This window comes from Pseudophryne corroboree, chromosome 9 (assembly GCF_028390025.1).
Source record: "Pseudophryne corroboree isolate aPseCor3 chromosome 9, aPseCor3.hap2, whole genome shotgun sequence".
In the NCBI taxonomy this organism is placed as follows: Eukaryota; Metazoa; Chordata; class Amphibia; order Anura; family Myobatrachidae; genus Pseudophryne; species Pseudophryne corroboree.
The window spans coordinates 8,375,585-8,395,779 of NC_086452.1; the positions used below are offsets into that span (position 1 = coordinate 8,375,585).

The window sequence follows — 20,195 nt, forward strand, 5'->3', positions numbered from 1 at the left end:
TGTGTAGTGAGTATATACTCACCCCCATTGGCGTTATTCACATTTTATTTTCTTACATCATGGAGTCCAAATGGAATTTTTAACTCTTAATCAAAAACTCTATGATGTCATAGCAAAGCTTTTTCTGAATTACAAATACACAAATAAATACTAAGAACGCAGAAGTGAACAACGGCGCAGGTAAATTAGTTGTCTTCAGATGTTACCTGACTGATTGGAGGCCTCATGTGGACTGTGGTTAAATTGATTTAAAAATACATATACTTATCTGCAGAGGTCTCTCACTGTTAGCAAGAGCTTCATTATGAAGATCAGAGAACATACAAAACAAATCTGTGAAAAAAGTATTGTAAAGCATATAAGAAAATTTCAGATATTTTTATATATATTCTGGAGCACTGTCTACTCCCTCATAGAGAATTAAAGAACGTGGATCTCCCCCACGGATTGGTCATCTGCCCTTTATATGTCCAGAGCTGGTCTCCCCGGAGCTGTATGTGATCCTTTGCCCCCCCCCCCCCCCCTGTATGGACTCTCTCAAGTCTCTTCTCTGCTGCCTCCCTTCTTCCCCTCAGTTGTCCCTTATAGAGGCCGTCCTCCTAAACAGAGCATTATGAGCACATGTTAGGGAGGCCACTGGCAGGGATGGTGACACTGTCCACGAGACAACATTAGGAGTAGGAGGACCACATGATGAGGGGAGGAAGATTCTGCGGTTTGGCAAGACAAATTTTTTTTGGACTCAACGTGGTCGAAAATAATGGAGCACGATAAAGCCAAATCTTGTAGCAAACCTGCTGCAGCATCTAAGAGACCTTGAGCGTGGTGGGAGAACCATATTGTAGCAGGACAGTGACACAAAGTATGAATTTAGAGGGTCTGAGTTCCAATTAAAAACAATGTCGTGGAGAAGTCCAAAGAAGAATGGTGGACATTGAGCAAAGCTGCATTAGGAAATCTTCAACCAATAATTACAATAAGGGGACTATTTACTTCTCTAATCAGTTATTGCCTGTTTTGTATTTGTGATTGTGACCGGACGGTCCCGTCCGAAAGCCCTCACCGCTTTTGCGTCCCATCTCAAGTACACAGAATGGAGTTTTAGGTCACACGGGACCTGGCCATACAAGGGATTCCCGCTTACCGTCAGTAACCGCCTGTTAATGACTCCACCCACTGCGCAGTGGGCGGGTTTATGCTGCCACTACCAAACTCCTAACCTGCCGTGGCGTCTGGAACCATGGTTCTGCTCTGTATGCGTCGACACGCTGTCTTACCACACCTGTGTGGTGTTGACGAAACCCCACTAGTCACTTGACTAGGCCTATGCTGGTAGCTGGCGGAAGGCGGAGCTTGGAGACGCTGGTTGCTCCTGGACAGACGGAAAATGGAGCTAGGTTTCGCCTAGCCCTGCAGGTCACAAGATGAAGCGGTCGTCTTGAGGAAAATTATGTTTATTTGCAATAGTTCCAAAGAGAACTCTTCCCTATTGCTAGGGGCAACAGCATACAGCAAGATGTTACAGCAGAAAGTAGTTGGTATAATCCACACTGAAGCTCACAGGCCTCCTCTTTTTATACAGTAAAACCGCAATGCATCTCAGGGGGTACTCCATGTCCTACCACCTGGGAGTTTACACTTTGCCATTGATACATTTATTAACAAATGTTCCTCATCCTTTTCCTGTCACACACAAAGTCCTTGTAATTTAAACATAAATCTGCATCCTAGATAATGCAGCCTAAAAAATCTTACATCAAACTGTTGTTAAACGAAACCCACTAGTTTTCATTCATAAAACACAATGTGATTAACATGTTCCTGTCTCTCTCACATCTCCATATAAAACCAGTTTTGGCTTATCACACAACATGAGATGCTGGAAACACAAACAGTCTTCTCTCCAAACCTTCCTTTGTATCTCAAAGAAAATGTTTGTCCACCAAAAGCCTGCCAATTGTCACCTATTCTCTGCTGCTGCTAGGACAATTAACATACGGCTTTCTATGCAAAAGTGTCTCAAGAACTATTGTCAAGGCCTTTTTAGAAACAAAATACCTGGTGCTTTTCTCATAAGTGCCCTGTCCATCATTTACTCTATAACTGTACAGTCCATCATTCTCCAACTGCGCGCTGCGCAGCGATATAACATGACACATTATCAAACATATTTTGAAACAGTCCGCGCCTGGCGCCGTAAGTACATTTAACAGTGGCGCCAAGCGCCTATTGTCCTTAAAATGGCGCCGGGCACTTAAAGGGTTAACCCCTTATGTGCCATGGCCACCATTAACCATGTGGCTGCCAGGGTCTCCAGCCACAGTGATTATTTCACAACAAGTTTTAGGTGGAAGGTGTAAATTTAGTTAATTTAAAATATTTTTTTGTGTGGTTTGTAGAAGGCAATTTAGCAAAGTAAAAACTGTCAGATCGGAAACCACTACCATCGGAAACCACTACCTGGGATCCATACAAATGGCACAATGTATCAAGTGATAGTTTCCAACACCTCACAGAGAGGTGCTTTTTTTCCTTAATATGTGGTTCTCATGGATGAGATTTATCAAATTGCTTGTGTTATAAGTATGATGCCAATAAATAAGGTGCCTTTATCAGTTGAAAAATACATGAAGGCACATAACTCATGGCACATACTGTTGGGATATGGCATCAGCTACAGTATATCTTGTAGCTATTATGGATGGACAGTAGGTGGCATTGTATTTTTTTAGTTGTCCCTGAGTAGTCTCTTCTTTGTACTTTCTTCTAGATTATAATGGCTAATCTTCCATGTTATAAAGTTCACCTTTACTGGTCACAGTAAAAAAAATATACTGAAATTTACCCTGCTTGTTGCTTGAAGAAAGGAGACTATTCTGCAACAGAGCACAACAGAAGAATACAAGCAGTATTTCAATGACAAAAACAATATATGAGTAATTGAGCACTGTATTTCAATGGAAGTAAAGAAAACAAAAGCATATGACCTGCAGCTCCAGAACATAAACTAGTAGTAACTAAATTGGATAATGACAGTTTGCAGCTGTAAGGTTGACACACTGCTCTCCAGTGATGATTTCTGGCGGGTTACTACTACAGGCATTCCATAGGCTAATAACCAAGAATAGTGAAAGAAAAACTGCCACAAATGAGCTGTGGGAGGCATTACAGAAGCTGCATGAAAGATCCTGTCTAATGACAAAGCTATTTGCACTGCGGAAACAATACCAAATGAGACACGGGAAAGGAAAGGACATGATGAGACTTATACCCCTTTCACACTGCCAATGCTGGATCCCACTCGGGAATCCCCACCCGGGAATTGGAAATGGGTCCTTCGCGGGTGGGATCCGGCATTGGACCCTAACAGGATCCTAACCAACCTGGCAATATGCCATGCCACTTGCCATAGCGGCGGGGGGCGGACCTGGCAGCGAAGGCAGCGCTGAGAGGTGAGCTCATCTTTGCGCCGCCTCTTCTCTATCTAGTTAACAAGTCGACCTGAGAACCTGTTTACGCTGCCAATGAATTAGTTTGAATCAGTTTGAATTACCAGTTCAGGCAACTCGCATTTTGATCATGGCGCTTTCACACCGCACTGAACCGTGTCGACCTGGGTTATTTGTAGTGTGAAAGGTGTAATAGAAACTCCAACCAATGTGTGAGAAAATAAAGCAAAATCATTTAGTCATGTCTATTCAGTCTTCAAATAAGGTCAGTGACTGCACCGGTGTCAGTGACACCTGGTGCGCCAAATACCCCCCTTAGAGAAAGCATCCATTTACATCACTCCCGGGGCTGGGGAGCTGAGAAGGAAAGCATGTTTCAGGTTCCAGAAAGAGGAACACTTGAAGAAAGATTGCCCCATAGGGATGCAGAGCCACAGAGCAGGTTTCCAGAATAGTCCATGAGAACAGTTCAAACCACAGTCACTTACACATGCACAAAGCAGTGGAGTGGAACTTAGAGCTACAGAAGGTCACCTGTCCCACAGATGGTGCACAGATTCAGGACTACCAAGTCACCTTCTGAGTGATAGATTATCTCTCTGTGATGCAGAACAAATCTCTATTAGATGGACATAGTATACACTGCTTCAGGAATTGGATGCAGTCTACTTATACGCAATGACGTAAGTGGCACCAGTCTGGTATAGCACATGGCGGCTAAAGGACTCGTTATCAAATTCTAAGACAACAAGTACAATTCGAATGAACACCTGCATCGTCTCAGCACCGCAAAGCAACAGGCAAGTCTAAAGGTGCGTACACACGGTGAGATAAATCTGTAAAGGTGCGTACACACGGTGAGATATATCTGTAAAGGTGTGTACACACGGTGATATAAATCTGTAAAGGTGCGTACACACGGTGATATAAATCTGTAAAGGTGTGTACACACGGTGAGATATATCTGTAAAGGTGTGTACACACGGTGAGATATATCTGTAAAGGTGTGTACACACGGTGAAATAAATCTGTAAAGGTGTGTACACACGGTGAGATAAATCTGTAAAGGTGCGTACACACGGTGAGATAAATCTGTAAAGGTGCGTACACACGGTGAGATACATCTGTAAAGGTGCGTACACACGGTGATATAAATCTGTAAAGGTGTGTACACACGGTGAGATATATCTGTAAAGGTGTGTACACACGGTGAAATAAATCTGTAAAGGTGTGTACACACGGTGAGATAAATCTGTAAAGGTGTGTACACACGGTGAGATAAATCTGTAAAGGTGCGTACACACGGTGAGATATATCTGTAAAGGTGTGTACACACGGTGATATAAATCTGTAAAGGTGCGTACACACGGTGATATAAATCTGTAAAGGTGTGTACACACGGTGAGATATATCTGTAAAGGTGTGTACACACGGTGAGATATATCTGTAAAGGTGTGTACACACGGTGAAATAAATCTGTAAAGGTGTGTACACACGGTGAGATAAATCTGTAAAGGTGTGTACACACGGTGAGATAAATCTGTAAAGGTGCGTACACACGGTGAGATACATCTGTAAAGGTGTGTACACACGGTGAGATAAATCTGTAAAGGTGTGTACACACGGTGAGATAAATCTGTAAAGGTGTGTACACACGATGAGATAAATCTGTAAAGGTGTGTACACACAGTGAGATAAATCTGTAAAGGTGCGTACACACGGTGAGATACATCTGTAAAGGTGTGTACACACGGTGAGATAAATCTGTAAAGGTGTGTACACACGGTGAGATAAATCTGTAAAGGTGCGTACACACGGTGAGATAAATCTGTAAAGGTGCGTACACACGGTGATATAAATCTGTAAAGGTGTGTACACACGGTGAGATAAATCTGTAAAGGTGTGTACACACGGTGAGATAAATCTGTAAAGGTGTGTACACACGGTGAGATAAATCTGTAAAGGTGTGTACACACGGTGAGATAAATCTGTAAAGGTGTGTACACACGGTGAGATAAATCTGTAAAGGTGCGTACACACGGTAATATAAATCTGTAAGATTTTCACTATATAGTCCAAATCTTAAGGAAAGTTAGTGCATATCTCAAGGTGTTAGGCAGCTTGTGATACCGATTCGATCCCGTCGTGCGCTCCCCTGGGGTCGGTATCATAAGGCTAGATACACTGTGCAGGCAAGACAATCTTGACTATCAAGTGTACTATCTAGTACAAAGTATAGTCATAATTGTACATAGACAAAATCTGTACTATCTGTGCTCTGGGGGAGTTCAAGGGAAATCGCATAGTCACAATTGGGTATAGCAAGGATCTCACCGTGTGTACACACCTTAAGGCTGGGTACACACTAGACGATATGTACCCAACCCAATATCGCTGCTGACGGGACCCACCATGCGGAAAGTACATTCACACTGATGCCGGGTCTGACAGGGAGGAGCCATGAGACATGCTTCATTCTGCTGCTTGTCATCACTAGTGACATCGCAGTGCCGACGGGGATTTTGCTGGTGACCCGCGGGACCGTGCTTATCATGGCACACACTAGACGATGTACCTGATATGTTGCTCCAGTCCGCGGGTTTGCAGACACCTCAATCACATATATGGCACAGATGGCTGCGGACACAGCCGCACACAGTGAGGCATACAGTGACCTAATGAAGGACTCATACTGTACCATCAGTGGTGCCGCAAGTACAAGGTGCGATCGCTGCATAAAAGCTGAAGCAACGTTATTACTAAAATAATAACGAGTGAAATCTTGAGACCACTCTGCCTCATACACAGGGCCATCTTAACAGCAGTGTAGGCCCCTGGGCACAGCAGTGCACTGGGCCCCCTACCCTTGCTCCAGCGGTAGGGGTGGGAGGAGCTATCAGCAGCAGCTTTGATGTCCCGCGGGCGGTAGGGGGTGTTCTATCTTCTGCTCAGCATGTAGGACCTGAAGCAGTGATTTCTGCTAATTACTCCTTTACTGCACAGATGGGGCTAAACTGTAGAAGGGGTCATTGGGCTGAATGACTTCCAGGGTGGTAGGGGGTGTTTAATACGTAGGGGAGGGGTGACTAGTGGAGTGGGCTTAACATTTATAATTTTTTACGGTGGGAGGGCAGCTTGCTTGACTGCAGATATCTCAAGTTCCTGAAAATATATTTCTTAGCTTTGAATGGAATAAAATACTAGAGAGTCTCACCTTTCAGAAGGTTCTGGGTACTTGGGGATCAGAGTTCAGGAGCCAGAGCAATTCACCAATGAATATATACAACTGCATATTGGGCGTGTGGAGCTGGAGCAGGGACCAGCTGCTTGAAGGCTAATATCTCTGGTTCTGGGCATAGTAGAAACTAGCTGCCAGTGTCCACTAAAAGGGGAGAGTCCCAGCTTTTGGCTTATACCCTTAGAAATACTCAAAGTCAGACAGAACCCGAAATATCTTGCTGGGAAGAGCAATTAACAGGCTTGGATGGGGTCCACTGCTTTCAAGTCTGATATCTCTGGTTCCCCAGAGCCGATTTTCAAAAATCTGTTACCCCTGGAAAGAGGGGACTCTTAGCTATCAGCCTAGGGCCCTTATTCTCTTGGGGCCCTTGGGCAAGACCCCATTGAGCCCATACGAAAAGACGGCCCTGCTCATACAAAGGAACGCTCCTGTGATATTACCCGCCAGTATACAGGAGATATAGATAACTTACTGTACAGGTGACTACTCCAAATATGGGACAACTTATGTAGCAGCCAGCGCAATGCAGGCACGGACGCAATCCGGGGGAGGTAACCCCTATTTTTAAAGCAGCAACAATTTCATTGGTTGTTGGTTTTGCTTTTTAAATGATTGCTGGCTAAATCCATTCTGAGCCCATGATGTACAGTAAGTGAATAACACGCCAACGGGGTGACTGGGTGTTATACACCCTGCACAGTTCTGTATGTAATATGCACAAGTAGTGTAAATGTAATGCGAGTATTTACTAAGAATGGTGAATGAATAAGAAGATTTCTCTAAACACGCGGCTGGGGGACGTCTATGTGGAAAGTGCATTCTGAGCCAATTCACGGTTGTGTCTGCAGAAACAAATGTTGGTAAATTCCCATGTTGTAGTGATGTCTATGATAAGTCCATATACATGTCTGTTCTACTGTGTTTTACCGTTCTGTTTGAGCAAACGCTGCCGTGTTATATGTTTAGTAAATTATCAAGATGGAATATGCAACTGTGTCTGAGCGCTTAGTAAATTCAACCCTTACTGTCTGTTCTATATATTCATATATATGGTATATAGATTAGACAGACAGATGCTGTAGATAGATATATAGGGGTAATTCCAAGTTGATCGCAGCAGGAAATTTTTTAGCAGTTGGGCAAAACCATGTGCGCTGCAGGGGAGGCAGATATAACATGTGCAGAGAGAGATAGATTTGGGTGTGGTGTGTTCAATCTGCATTCTAAATTGCAGTGTAAAAATATAGCAACCAGTATTTACCCTGCACAGAAATAAAATACCCCACCCAAATCTAACTCTCTCTGCACACGTTATATCTGCCCCCCCTGCAGTGCACATGGGCCCTCATTCCGAGTTGTTCGCCCGCTAGCTGCTTTTAGCAGCATTGCACACGCTAAGCCGCCACCCTCTGGGAGTGTATTTTAACATTGCAGAATTGCGAACGAAAGATTAGCAGAATTGCGAATAGAAAACTCTTAGCAGTTTCTGAGTAGCTCGAGACTTACTCCTACACTGCGATCAGTTCAGTTAGTTTCGTTCCTGGTTTGACGTCACAAACACACCCTGCGTTCGACCAGACACTCCCCCATTTCTCCAGCCACTCTCGCGTTTTTTCCTTGAAACGCCTGCGTTTTTCCGCACACTCCCAGAAAACGGTCAGTTTCCGCCCAGAAACACCCACTTCCTGTCAATCACACTCCGATCACCAGAACGATGAAAAATCCTCGTTATGCCGTGAGTAAAATACCTAACTTTTGTGTAAAATAACTAAGCGCATGCGCTATGCAAACCTTGCGCATGTGCAGTAAACGACTAATCGCAGTATAGCGAAAATCGACAACGAGCGAACAACTCAGAATGACCCCCATGGTTTTGCCCAACTGCTAAAAAATTTCCTGCTGCAATCAACTTGGAATTACCCCCATAGTGTGCAGATAGATATATATTAGAGAGATATATAGATAGATAGATAGATAGATAGATAGATAGATAGATAGATAGATAGATAGATAGATAGATACAATAGATAGATACTGTAGATATGAGATAGATAGATAGATAGATACTGTAGATATGAGAGAAAGATAGATAGATAGATAGATAGATAGATAGATAGATACTGTAGATATGAGATAGATAGATAGATAGATAGATAGATAGATAGATAGATAGATAGATAGATACAGTAGAAAGAAAGATAGATACAATAGATAGATACTGTAGATATGAGATAGATAGATAGATAGATAGATACTGTAGATATGAGAGATAGATAGATAGATAGATAGATAGATAGATAGATAGATAGATAGATAGATAGATAGATAGATAGATACTGTAGATATGAGATAGATAGATAGATACTGTAGATATGAAATGGATAGATAGATACGATAGATAGATAGATAGATAGATAGATAGATAGATACTGTAGATACAAGATAGATAGATAGATAGATAGATAGATACTGTAGATATGAGATAGATAGACAGATAGATATGAGATAGATTGATACTGTAGATAGATAGATACTGTAGATCAGGTATGTCCAAACTGCGTCCCTCCAGCTGTTGAGAAACTACACATCCCAGCATGCCCTGACACAGCTTTAGCATTCTCTGACAGCAAAACTATGTCAGGGCATGCTGGGATATATAGTTTCACAACAGCTGGAGGGCCGCAGTTTGGACATGCCTGCTGTAGATAGATAGATAGATAGATAGATAGATAGATAGATAGATATCAGAAAGACAGACAGACAGATAGATAGATAGATATGAGATAGATAGATAAATAGATAGATAGATAGATAGTTACTATAGATAGATATATGATAGGTAGATAGATACGGTAGATAGATAGATATATGATAGATAGTTATGAGATAGATAGATATAAGATAGATAGATAGAGACTATAGATAGATACTGTAGATAGATAGATACTGTAGATAGATAGATAGATAGATAGATAGATAGATATTGTAGAATATATATATTATATGAAACATATGTTTTTCTTTTCCAGGGTGAAGTTGGAGTTATAGGAAACATCGGAAAAGCTGGTGAACTAGTAAGTTTTACTTTATTAAATGACTTCCCTTCTGATATATGATGTGTTTGTCATAGGATATAGCTGTCCTGAGAGCGAGGGATCGTTATATAGCTGTCCTGAGAGCGAGGGATCGTTATCTAATCCTGAGAGCGAGGGATCGTTGTATAGCTGTCCTGAGAGCGAGGGATCGTTATATAGCTGTCCTGAGAGCGAGGGATCGTTATATAGCTGTCCTGAGAGCGAGGGATCGTTATATAGCTGTCCTGAGAGCGAGGGATCGTTATATAGCTGTCCTGAGAGCGAGGGATCGTTATATAATCATGAGAGCGAGGGATCATTATATAGCTGTCCTGAGATCGAGGGATCGTTATATAATCCTGAGAGCGAGGGATCATTATATAGCTGTCCTGAGAGCGAGGGATCAATATATAATCCTGAGAGCGAGTGATCGTTATATAGCTGTCCTGAGAGCGAGGGATCAATATATAATCCTGAGAGCGAGGGATCGTTATATAGCTGTCCTGAGAGCGAGGGATCGTTATATAGCTGTCCTGAGAGCGAGGGATCGTTATATAGCTGTCCTGAGAGCGAGGGATCGTTATATAGCAGTCCTGAGAGCGAGGGATCGTTATATAGCTGTCCTGAGAGCGAGGGATCAATATATAATCCTGAGAGCGAGGGATCGTTATATAGCTGTCCTGAGAGCGAGGTATCAATATATAATCCGGGATCAATATATAATCCTGAGAGCGAGGGATCGTTATATAGCTGTCCTGAGAGTGAGGGATCGTTATATAGCTGTCCTGAGAGCGAGGGATCATTATGTAGCTGTCCTGAGAGCAAGGGATCGTTATATAGCTGTCCTGAGAGTGAGGGATCATTATATAGCTGTCCTGAGAGCGATGGATCGTTATATAGCTGTCCTGAGAGCGAGGGATCGTTATATAGCTGTCCTGAGAGCGAGGGATCATTATATAGCTGTCCTGAGAGCGAGGGATCATTATATAGCTGTCCTGAGAGCGAGGGATCGTTATATAGCTGTCCTGAGAGCGAGGGATCGTTATATAGCTGTCCTGAGAGTGAGGGATCATTATATAGCTGTCCTGAGAGCGATGGATCGTTATGTAGCTGTCCTGAGAGCAAGGGATCATTATATAATCCTGAGAGCGAGGGATCGTTATATAATCCTGAGAGCGAGGGATCATTATATAGCTGTCCTGAGAGCGAGGGATCGTTATATAGCTGTCCTGAGAGCGAGGGATCGTTATATAGCTGTCCTGAGAGCGAGGGATCGTTGTATAGCTGTCCTGAGAGCGAGGGATCATTAGATAATCAAGAGAGCGAGGGATCGTTATATAGCTGTCCTGAGAGCGAGGGATCATTATATAGCTGTCCTGAGAGCGAGGGATCAATATATAATCCTGAGAGCGAGGGATCATTATATAGCTGTCCTGAGAGCGAGGGATCGTTATATAGCTGTCCTGAGAGCAAGGGATCGTTATATAATCCTGAGAGCGAGGGATCATTATATAGCTGTCCTGAGAGCGAGGGATCATTATATAGCTGTCCTGAGAGCGAGGGATCGTTATATAGCTGTCCTGAGAGCGAGGGATCATTAGATAATCAAGAGAGCGAGGGATCAATATATAGTCCTGAGAGCGAGGGATCATTATATAGCTGTCCTGAGAGCGAGGGATCGTTATATAGCTGTCCTGAGAGCGAGGGATCATTAGATAATCAAGAGAGCGAGGGATCGTTATATAATCCTGAGAGCGAGGGATCATTATATAGCTGTCCTGAGAGCGAGGGATCATTATATAGCTATCCTGAGAGCGAGGGATCAATATATAATCCTGAGAGCGAGGGATCGTTATATAGCTGTCCTGAGAGTGAGGGATCGTTATATAGCTGTCCTGAGAGCGAGGGATCGTTATATAGCTGTCCTGAGAACAAGGGATCGTTATATAGCTATCCTTAGAGCAAGGGATCATTAGATAATCAAGAGAGCGAGGGATCGTTATATAGCTGTCCTGAGATCGAGGGATCGTTATATAATCCTGAGAGCGAGGGATCATTATATAGCTGTCCTGAGAGCGAGGGATCATTATATAATCCTGAGAGCGAGTGATCGTTATATAGCTGTCCTGAGAGCGAGGGATCAATATATAATCCTGAGAGCGAGGGATCGTTATATAGCTGTCCTGAGAGCGAGGGATCGTTATATAGCTGTCCTGAGAGCGAGGGATCGTTATATAATCCTGAGAGAGAGGGATCGTTATATAGCTGTCCTGAGAGCGAGGGATCAATATATAATCCTGAGAGCGAGGGATCGTTATATAGCTGTCCTGAGAGCGAGGGATCGTTATATAGCTGTCCTGAGAGCGAGGGATCGTTATATAGCTGTCCTGAGAGCGAGGGATCGTTATATAGCTGTCCTGAGAGCGAGGGATCGTTATATAGCAGTCCTGAGAGCGAGGGATCGTTATATAGCTGTCCTGAGAGCGAGGGATCAATATATAATCCTGAGAGCGAGGGATCGTTATATAGCTGTCCTGAGAGCGAGGTATCAATATATAATCCTGAGAGCGAGGGATCATTATATAGCTGTCCTGAGAGCGAGGGATCAATATATAATCCTGAGAGCGAGGGATCGTTATATAGCTGTCCTGAGAGTGAGGGATCGTTATATAGCTGTCCTGAGAGCGAGGGATCATTATGTAGCTGTCCTGAGAGCGATGGATCGTTATATAGCTGTCCTGAGAGTGAGGGATCGTTATATAGCTGTCCTGAGAGCGAGGGATCGTTATATAGCTGTCCTGAGAGCGAGGGATCGTTATATAGCTGTCCTGAGAGCGAGGGATCGTTATATAGCTGTCCTGAGAGTGAGGGATCATTATATAGCTGTCCTGAGAGCGATGGATCGTTATATAGCTGTCCTGGGAGCGAGGGATCGTTATATAGCTGTCCTGAGAGCGAGGGATCGTTATATAGCTGTCCTGAGAGCGAGGGATCATTATATAGCTGTCCTGAGAACGAGGGATCGTTATATAGCTGTCCTGAGAGCGAGGGATCGTTATATAGCTGTCCTGAGAGTGAGGGATCATTATATAGCTGTCCTGAGAGCGATGGATCGTTATATAGCTGTCCTGAGAGCAAGGGATCATTATATAATCCTGAGAGCGAGGGATCGTTATATAATCCTGAGAGCGAGGGATCATTATATAGCTGTCCTGAGAGCGAGGGATCAATATATAATCCTGAGAGCGAGGGATCATTATATAGCTGTCCTGAGAGCGAGGGATCGTTATATAGCTGTCCTGAGAGCGAGGGATCATTATATAGCTGTCCTGAGAGCGAGGGATCGTTGTATAGCTGTCCAGAGAGCGAGGGATCATTAGATAATCAAGAGAGCGAGGGATCGTTATATAGCTGTCCTGAGAGCGAGGGATCATTATATAATCAAGAGAGCGAGGGATCGTTATATAATCCTGAGAGCGAGGGATCATTATATAGCTGTCCTGAGAGCGAGGGATCAATATATAATCCTGAGAGCGAGGGATCATTATATAGCTGTCCTGAGAGCGAGGGATCGTTATATAGCTGTCCTGAGAGCAAGGGATCGTTATATAATCCTGAGAGCGAGGGATCATTATATAGCTGTCCTGAGAGCGAGGGATCATTATATAGCTGTCCTGAGAGCGAGGGATCGTTATATAGCTGTCCTGAGAGCGAGGGATCATTAGATAATCAAGAGAGCGAGGGATCAATATATAGTCCTGAGAGCGAGGGATCATTATATAGCTGTCCTGAGAGCGAGGGATCGTTATATAGCTGTCCTGAGAGCGAGGGATCATTAGATAATCAAGAGAGCGAGGGATCGTTATATAATCCTGAGAGCGAGGGATCATTATATAGCTGTCCTGAGAGCGAGGGATCATTATATAGCTGTCCTGAGAGCGAGGGATCAATATATAATCCTGAGAGCGAGGGATCGTTATATAGCTGTCCTGAGAGTGAGGGATCGTTATATAGCTGTCCTGAGAGCGAGGGATCGTTATATAGCTGTCCTGAGAACAAGGGATCGTTATATAGCTATCCTTAGAGCAAGGGATCATTAGATAATCAAGAGAGCGAGGGATCGTTATATAGCTGTCCTGAGAACAAGGGATCGTTATATAGCTATCCTTAGAGCAAGGGATCATTAGATAATCAAGAGAGCGAGGGATCGTTATATAGCTGTCCTGAGAACAAGGGATCGTTATATAGCTATCCTTAGAGCGAGGGATCGTTATATAGCTGTCCTGAGAGCGAGGGATCGTTATATAGCTGTCCTGAGAGCGAGGGATCGTTATATAGCTGTCCTGAGAGCGAGGGATCGTTATATAGCTGTCTTGAGAGCGAGGGATCATTAGATAATCAAGAGAGCGAGGGATCGTTATATAGCTGTCCTGAGAGTGAGGGATCGTTCTATAGCTGTCCTGAGAGCGAGGGATCGTTATATAATCCTGAGAGCGAGGAATCGTTATATAGCTGTCCTGAGAGCGAGGGATCGTTATATAGCTGTCCTGAGAACAAGGGATCGTTATATAGCTATCCTTAGAGCAAGGGATCATTAGATAATCAAGAGAGCGAGGGATCGTTATATAGCTGTCCTGAGAACAAGGGATCGTTATATAGCTATCCTTAGAGCAAGGGATCAGTAGATAATCAAGAGAGCGAGGGATCGTTATATAGCTGTCCTGAGAACAAGGGATCGTTATATAGCTATCCTTAGAGCGAGGGATCGTTATATAGCTGTCCTGAGAGCGAGGGATCGTTATATAGCTGTCCTGAGAGCGAGAGATCGTTATATAGCTGTCTTGAGAGCGAGGGATCATTAGATAATCAAGAGAGCGAGGGATCGTTATATAGCTGTCCTGAGAGTGAGGGATCGTTCTATAGCTGTCCTGAGAGCGAGGGATCGTTCTATAGCTGTCCTGAGACCGAGGGATCGTTATATAGCTGTTCTGAGAGCGAGGGATCGTTATACAGCTGTCCTGAGACCGAGGGATCATTAGATAATTAAGAGAGCGAGGGATCGTTATATAGCTGTCCTGAGAGTGAGGGATCGTTCTATAGCTGTCCTGAGACCGAGGGATCGTTATATAGCTGTTCTGAGAGCGAGGGATCGTTATATAATCCTGAGAGCGAGGGATCATTATATAGCTGTCCTGAGAGCGAGGGATCAATATATAATCCTGAGAGCGAGGGATCATTATATAGCTGTCCTGAGAGCGAGGGATCGTTATATAGCTGTCCTGAGAGCGAGGGATCGTTATATAGCTGTCCTGAGAGCGAGGGATCGTTGTATAGCTGTCCTGAGAGCGAGGGATCATTATATAATCAAGAGAGCGAGGGATCGTTATATAATCCTGAGAGCGAGGGATCATTATATAGCTGTCCTGAGAGCGAGGGATCAATATATAATCCTGAGAGCGAGGGATCGTTATATAGCTGTCCTGAGAGCGAGGGATCGTTATATAGCTGTCCTGAGAGCAAGGGATCGTTATATAATCCTGAGAGCGAGGGATCATTATATAGCTGTCCTGAGAGCGAGGGATCATTATATAGCTGTCCTGAGAGCGAGGGATCGTTATATAGCTGTCCTGAGAGCGAGGGATCGTTATATAGCTGTCCTGAGAGCGAGGGATCATTAGATAATCAAGAGAGCGAGGGATCGTTATATAATCCTGAGAGCGAGGGATCATTATATAGCTGTCCTGAGAGCGAGGGATCATTATATAGCTGTCCTGAGAGCGAGGGATCAATATATAATCCTGAGAGCGAGGGATCGTTATATAGCTGTCCTGAGAGTGAGGGATCGTTATATAGCTGTCCTGAGAGCGAGGGATCGTTATATAGCTGTCCTGAGAACAAGGGATCGTTATATAGCTATCCTTAGAGCAAGGGATCATTAGATAATCAACAGAGCGAGGGATCGTTATATAGCTGTCCTGAGAACAAGGGATCGTTATATAGCTATCCTTAGAGCAAGGGATCATTAGATAATCAAGAGAGCAAGGGATCGTTATATAGCTGTCCTGAGAACAAGGGATCGTTATATAGCTATCCTTAGAGCGAGGGATCGTTATATAGCTGTCCTGAGAGCGAGGGATCGTTATATAGCTGTCCTGAGAGCGAGGGATCGTTATATAGCTGTCCTGAGAGCGAGGGATCGTTATATAGCTGTCTTGAGAGCGAGGGATCATTAGATAATCAAGAGAGCGAGGGATCGTTATATAGCTGTCCTGAGAGTGAGGGATCGTTCTATAGCTGTCCTGAGAGCGAGGGATCGTTATATAATCCTGAGAGCGAGGAATCGTTATATAGCTGTCCTGAGAGCGAGGGATCGTTATATAGCTGTCCTGAGAACAAGGGATCGTTATATAGCTATCCTTAGAGCAAGGGATCATTAGATAATCAAGAGAGCGAGGGATCGTTATATAGCTGTCCTGAGAACAGGGATCGTTATATAGCTATCCTTAGAGCAAGGGATCATTAGATAATCAAGAGAGCGAGGGATCGTTATATAGCTGTCCTGAGAACAAGGGATCGTTATATAGCTATCCTTAGAGCGAGGGATCGTTATATAGCTGTCCTGAGAGCGAGGGATCGTTATATAGCTGTCCTGAGAGCGAGAGATCGTTATATAGCTGTCTTGAGAGCGAGGGATCATTAGATAATCAAGAGAGCGAGGGATCGTTATATAGCTGTCCTGAGAGTGAGGGATCGTTCTATAGCTGTCCTGAGAGCGAGGGATCGTTCTATAGCTGTCCTGAGACCGAGGGATCGTTATATAGCTGTTCTGAGAGCGAGGGATCGTTATACAGCTGTCCTGAGACCGAGGGATCATTAGATAATTAAGAGAGCGAGGGATCAATATATAGTCCTGAGAGCGAGGGATCATTATATAGCTGTCCTGAGAGCGAGGGATCGTTATATAGCTGTCCTGAGAGCGAGGGATCATTAGATAATCAAGAGAGCGAGGGATCGTTATATAATCCTGAGAGCGAGGGATCATTATATAGCTGTCCTGAGAGCGAGGGATCGTTATATAGCTGTCCTGAGAGCGAGGGATCATTAGATAATCAAGAGAGCGAGGGATCGTTATATAATCCAGAGAGCAAGGGATCATTATATAGCTGTCCTGAGAGCGAGGGATCATTATATAGCTGTCCTGAGAGCGAGGGATCAATATATAATCCTGAGAGCGAGGGATCGTTATATAGCTGTCCTGAGAGTGAGGGATCGTTATATAGCTGTCCTGAGAGCGAGGGATCGTTATATAGCTGTCCTGAGAACAAGGGATCGTTATATAGCTATCCTTAGAGCAAGGGATCATTAGATAATCAAGAGAGCGAGGGATCGTTATATAGCTGTCCTGAGAACAAGGGATCGTTATATAGCTATCCTTAGAGCAAGGGATCATTAGATAATCAAGAGAGCAAGGGATCGTTATATAGCTGTCCTGAGAACAAGGGATCGTTATATAGCTATCCTTAGAGCGAGGGATCGTTATATAGCTGTCCTGAGAGCGAGGGATCGTTATATAGCTGTCCTGAGAGCAAGGGATCGTTATATAGCTGTCCTGAGAGCGAGGGATCGTTATATAGCTGTCTTGAGAGCGAGGGATCATTAGATAATCAAGAGAGCGAGGGATCGTTATATAGCTGTCCTGAGAGTGAGGGATCGTTCTATAGCTGTCCTGAGAGCGAGGGATCGTTATATAATCCTGAGAGCGAGGAATCGTTATATAGCTGTCCTGAGAGCGAGGGATCGTTATATAGCTGTCCTGAGAACAAGGGATCGTTATATAGCTATCCTTAGAGCAAGGGATCATTAGATAATCAAGAGAGCGAGGGATCGTTATATAGCTGTCCTGAGAACAAGGGATCGTTATATAGCTATCCTTAGAGCAAGGGATCATTAGATAATCAAGAGAGCGAGGGATCGTTATATAGCTGTCCTGAGAACAAGGGATCGTTATATAGCTATCCTTAGAGCGAGGGATCGTTATATAGCTGTCCTGAGAGCGAGGGATCGTTATATAGCTGTCCTGAGAGCGAGAGATCGTTATATAGCTGTCTTGAGAGCGAGGGATCATTAGATAATCAAGAGAGCGAGGGATCGTTATATAGCTGTCCTGAGAGTGAGGGATCGTTCTATAGCTGTCCTGAGAGCGAGGGATCGTTCTATAGCTGTCCTGAGACCGAGGGATCGTTATATAGCTGTTCTGAGAGCGAGGGATCGTTATACAGCTGTCCTGAGACCGAGGGATCATTAGATAATTAAGAGAGCGAGGGATCGTTATATAGCTGTCCTGAGAGTGAGGGATCGTTCTATAGCTGTCCTGAGAGCGAGGGATCGTTCTATAGCTGTCCTGAGACCGAGGGATCGTTATATAGCTGTTCTGAGAGCGAGGGATCGTTATACAGCTGTCCTAGGAGCGAGGGATCGTTATATAGCTGTTCTGAGAGCGAGGGATCGTTATATAGCTGTCCTGAGAGAGAGGGATTGTTATATAATCCCTTGGTCGTGGAAGGCTCTTGGCTTCTCTAGGTTGCTGTACATCAGGCATGGCTCCTGTTTGGCAGCCAAGGGTCTCTGTAGCTACTCAGCAGAATATGCAGGGGCCACCTTATTACATTGAGTGGGGCTCACATTACATACACGGTATGTTGGGACAATGCTATGCGTACACTTGGCTGGGGGCAGCAAAGATATCGGGAGGGGAAGGGGGGTTGGGTTAAGACACCTTCAGCGCTCACAGACCTGGCTTACCATGTGATGGCCTCCGGGCCTGATTCAGAGACAGACGGAAATATATTCAGTGACGCTTGTGAGCATCTGATCTGAAGGAGGATCATGCAGGAGACACCTGATCTGAAGGAGGATCATGCAGGAGACATCTGATCTGAAGGAGGATCATGCAGGAGACACCTCAGCAGAAGAGACGCCTCATGCCTGTAGCTGCAATCCCAGCACTGCGACCGCCGTCACCAGGCAGTCTGCGTGGTGACAGAGAATGTGGGCGATATGCTCCCCTTTTAAGGAACTCAGGGGCAGATTTATTAAGCTTGGTGAAGTGATAAAGTGGAAGGTGATAAAGCACCAGCCAATCAGATCCTATCTTCTACAGTATGTCACAGGCTGGGTTTGAAAAATGACAGTTAGGAGCTGACTGGCCGGTGCGTTATCACCTTCCACTTTATCACTTCACCAGGCTTAATAAATCTGCCCCTCAGTCAAGTAGCTGCACTGTTGTGTAGCCGGGGCCAGACTGCGGTAAGATAGGGCAGGTAGCTGCGGAAGGGTAAGGTAAAGTAAGATAGGGCAGGTAACTGTGCTGTGGTGTAGCCGGGGCAGACTGCGGTAAGATAGGGCAGGTAGCTGAGGGGAGTAAGGTAAGGTAGGGCAGATAGCTGTGGAAGGGTAAGGTAAGGTAGGGCAGGTAGCTGCGGGAGGGTAAGGTAGGGCAGGTAGCTGCAGGAGGGTAAGGTAAGGTAGGGCAGGTAGCTGCGGGAGGGTAAGGTAAGGTAGGGCAGGTAGCTGCGGGAGGGTAAGGTAAGGTAGGGCAGGTAGCTGCGGGAGGGTAAGGTAGGGCAGGTAGCTGCAGGAGGGTAAAGTGAGGTAGGGCAGGTAGTTGCGGGAGGGTAAGGTAGGGCAGGTAGCTGCGGGAGGGTAAGGTAAGGTAGGTAGCTGCTCTGTGGCGTAGCAGGGCCCAGACTATGGTAAGATAGGGCAGGTAGCTGCGGAAGGGTAAGGTAAAGTAAGATAGGGCAGGTAACTGTGCTGTGGTGTAGCCGGGGCAGACTGCGGTAAGATAGGGCAGGTAGCTGAGGGGAGTAAGGTAAGGTAGGGCAGATAGCTGTGGAAGGGTAAGGTAAGGTAGGGCAGGTAGCTGCGGGAGGGTAAGGTAGGGCAGGTAGCTGCAGGAGGGTAAGGTAAGGTAGGGCAGGTAGCTGCGGGAGGGTAAGGTAGGGCAGGTAGCTGCCGGAGGGTAAGGTAAGGTAGGGCAGGTAGCTGCCGGAGGGTAAGGTAAGGTAGGGCAGGTAGCTGCGGGAGGGTAAGGTAAGGTAGGGCAGGTAGCTGCGGGAGGGTAAGATAGGGAAGGTAGCTGCAGGAGGGTAAAGTGAGGTAGGGCAGGTAGTTGCGGGAGGGTAAGGTAGGGCAGGTAGCTGCAGGAGGGTAAAGTGAGGTAGGGCAGGTAGTTGCGGGAGGGTAAGGTAAGGTAGGGCAGGTAGCTGCGGGAGGGTAAGGTAGGGCAGGTAGCTGCCGGAGGGTAAGGTAAGGTAGGGCAGGTAGCTGTGGGAGGGTAAGGTAGGGCAGGTAGCTACAGGAGGGTAAGGTAGGGCAGGTAGCTGCGGGAGGGTAAGGCAGGGCAGGTAGCTGCGGGAGGGTAAGGTAAGG

General features: G+C 45.1%; 1 protein-coding gene across 4 annotated transcripts in view; it reads left to right on the forward strand.

The window, feature by feature from the left end:
- The window catches only part of COL24A1 (collagen type XXIV alpha 1 chain), a 767,149-nt gene that overhangs the window by 377,844 nt on the left and 369,110 nt on the right, over nt 1-20,195 (forward strand). For all 4 annotated transcript variants that reach the window (XR_010186531.1, XM_063938932.1, XM_063938934.1 and 1 more), the window contains exon 24: nt 9,720-9,764. Coding sequence is in view for 3 of the 4 variants with exons in the window: in XM_063938932.1 (XP_063795002.1) it covers nt 9,720-9,764 (45 nt within the window). In the remaining variant the exon portion in view is untranslated. The remainder of the gene's footprint in view (nt 1-9,719; nt 9,765-20,195) is intronic.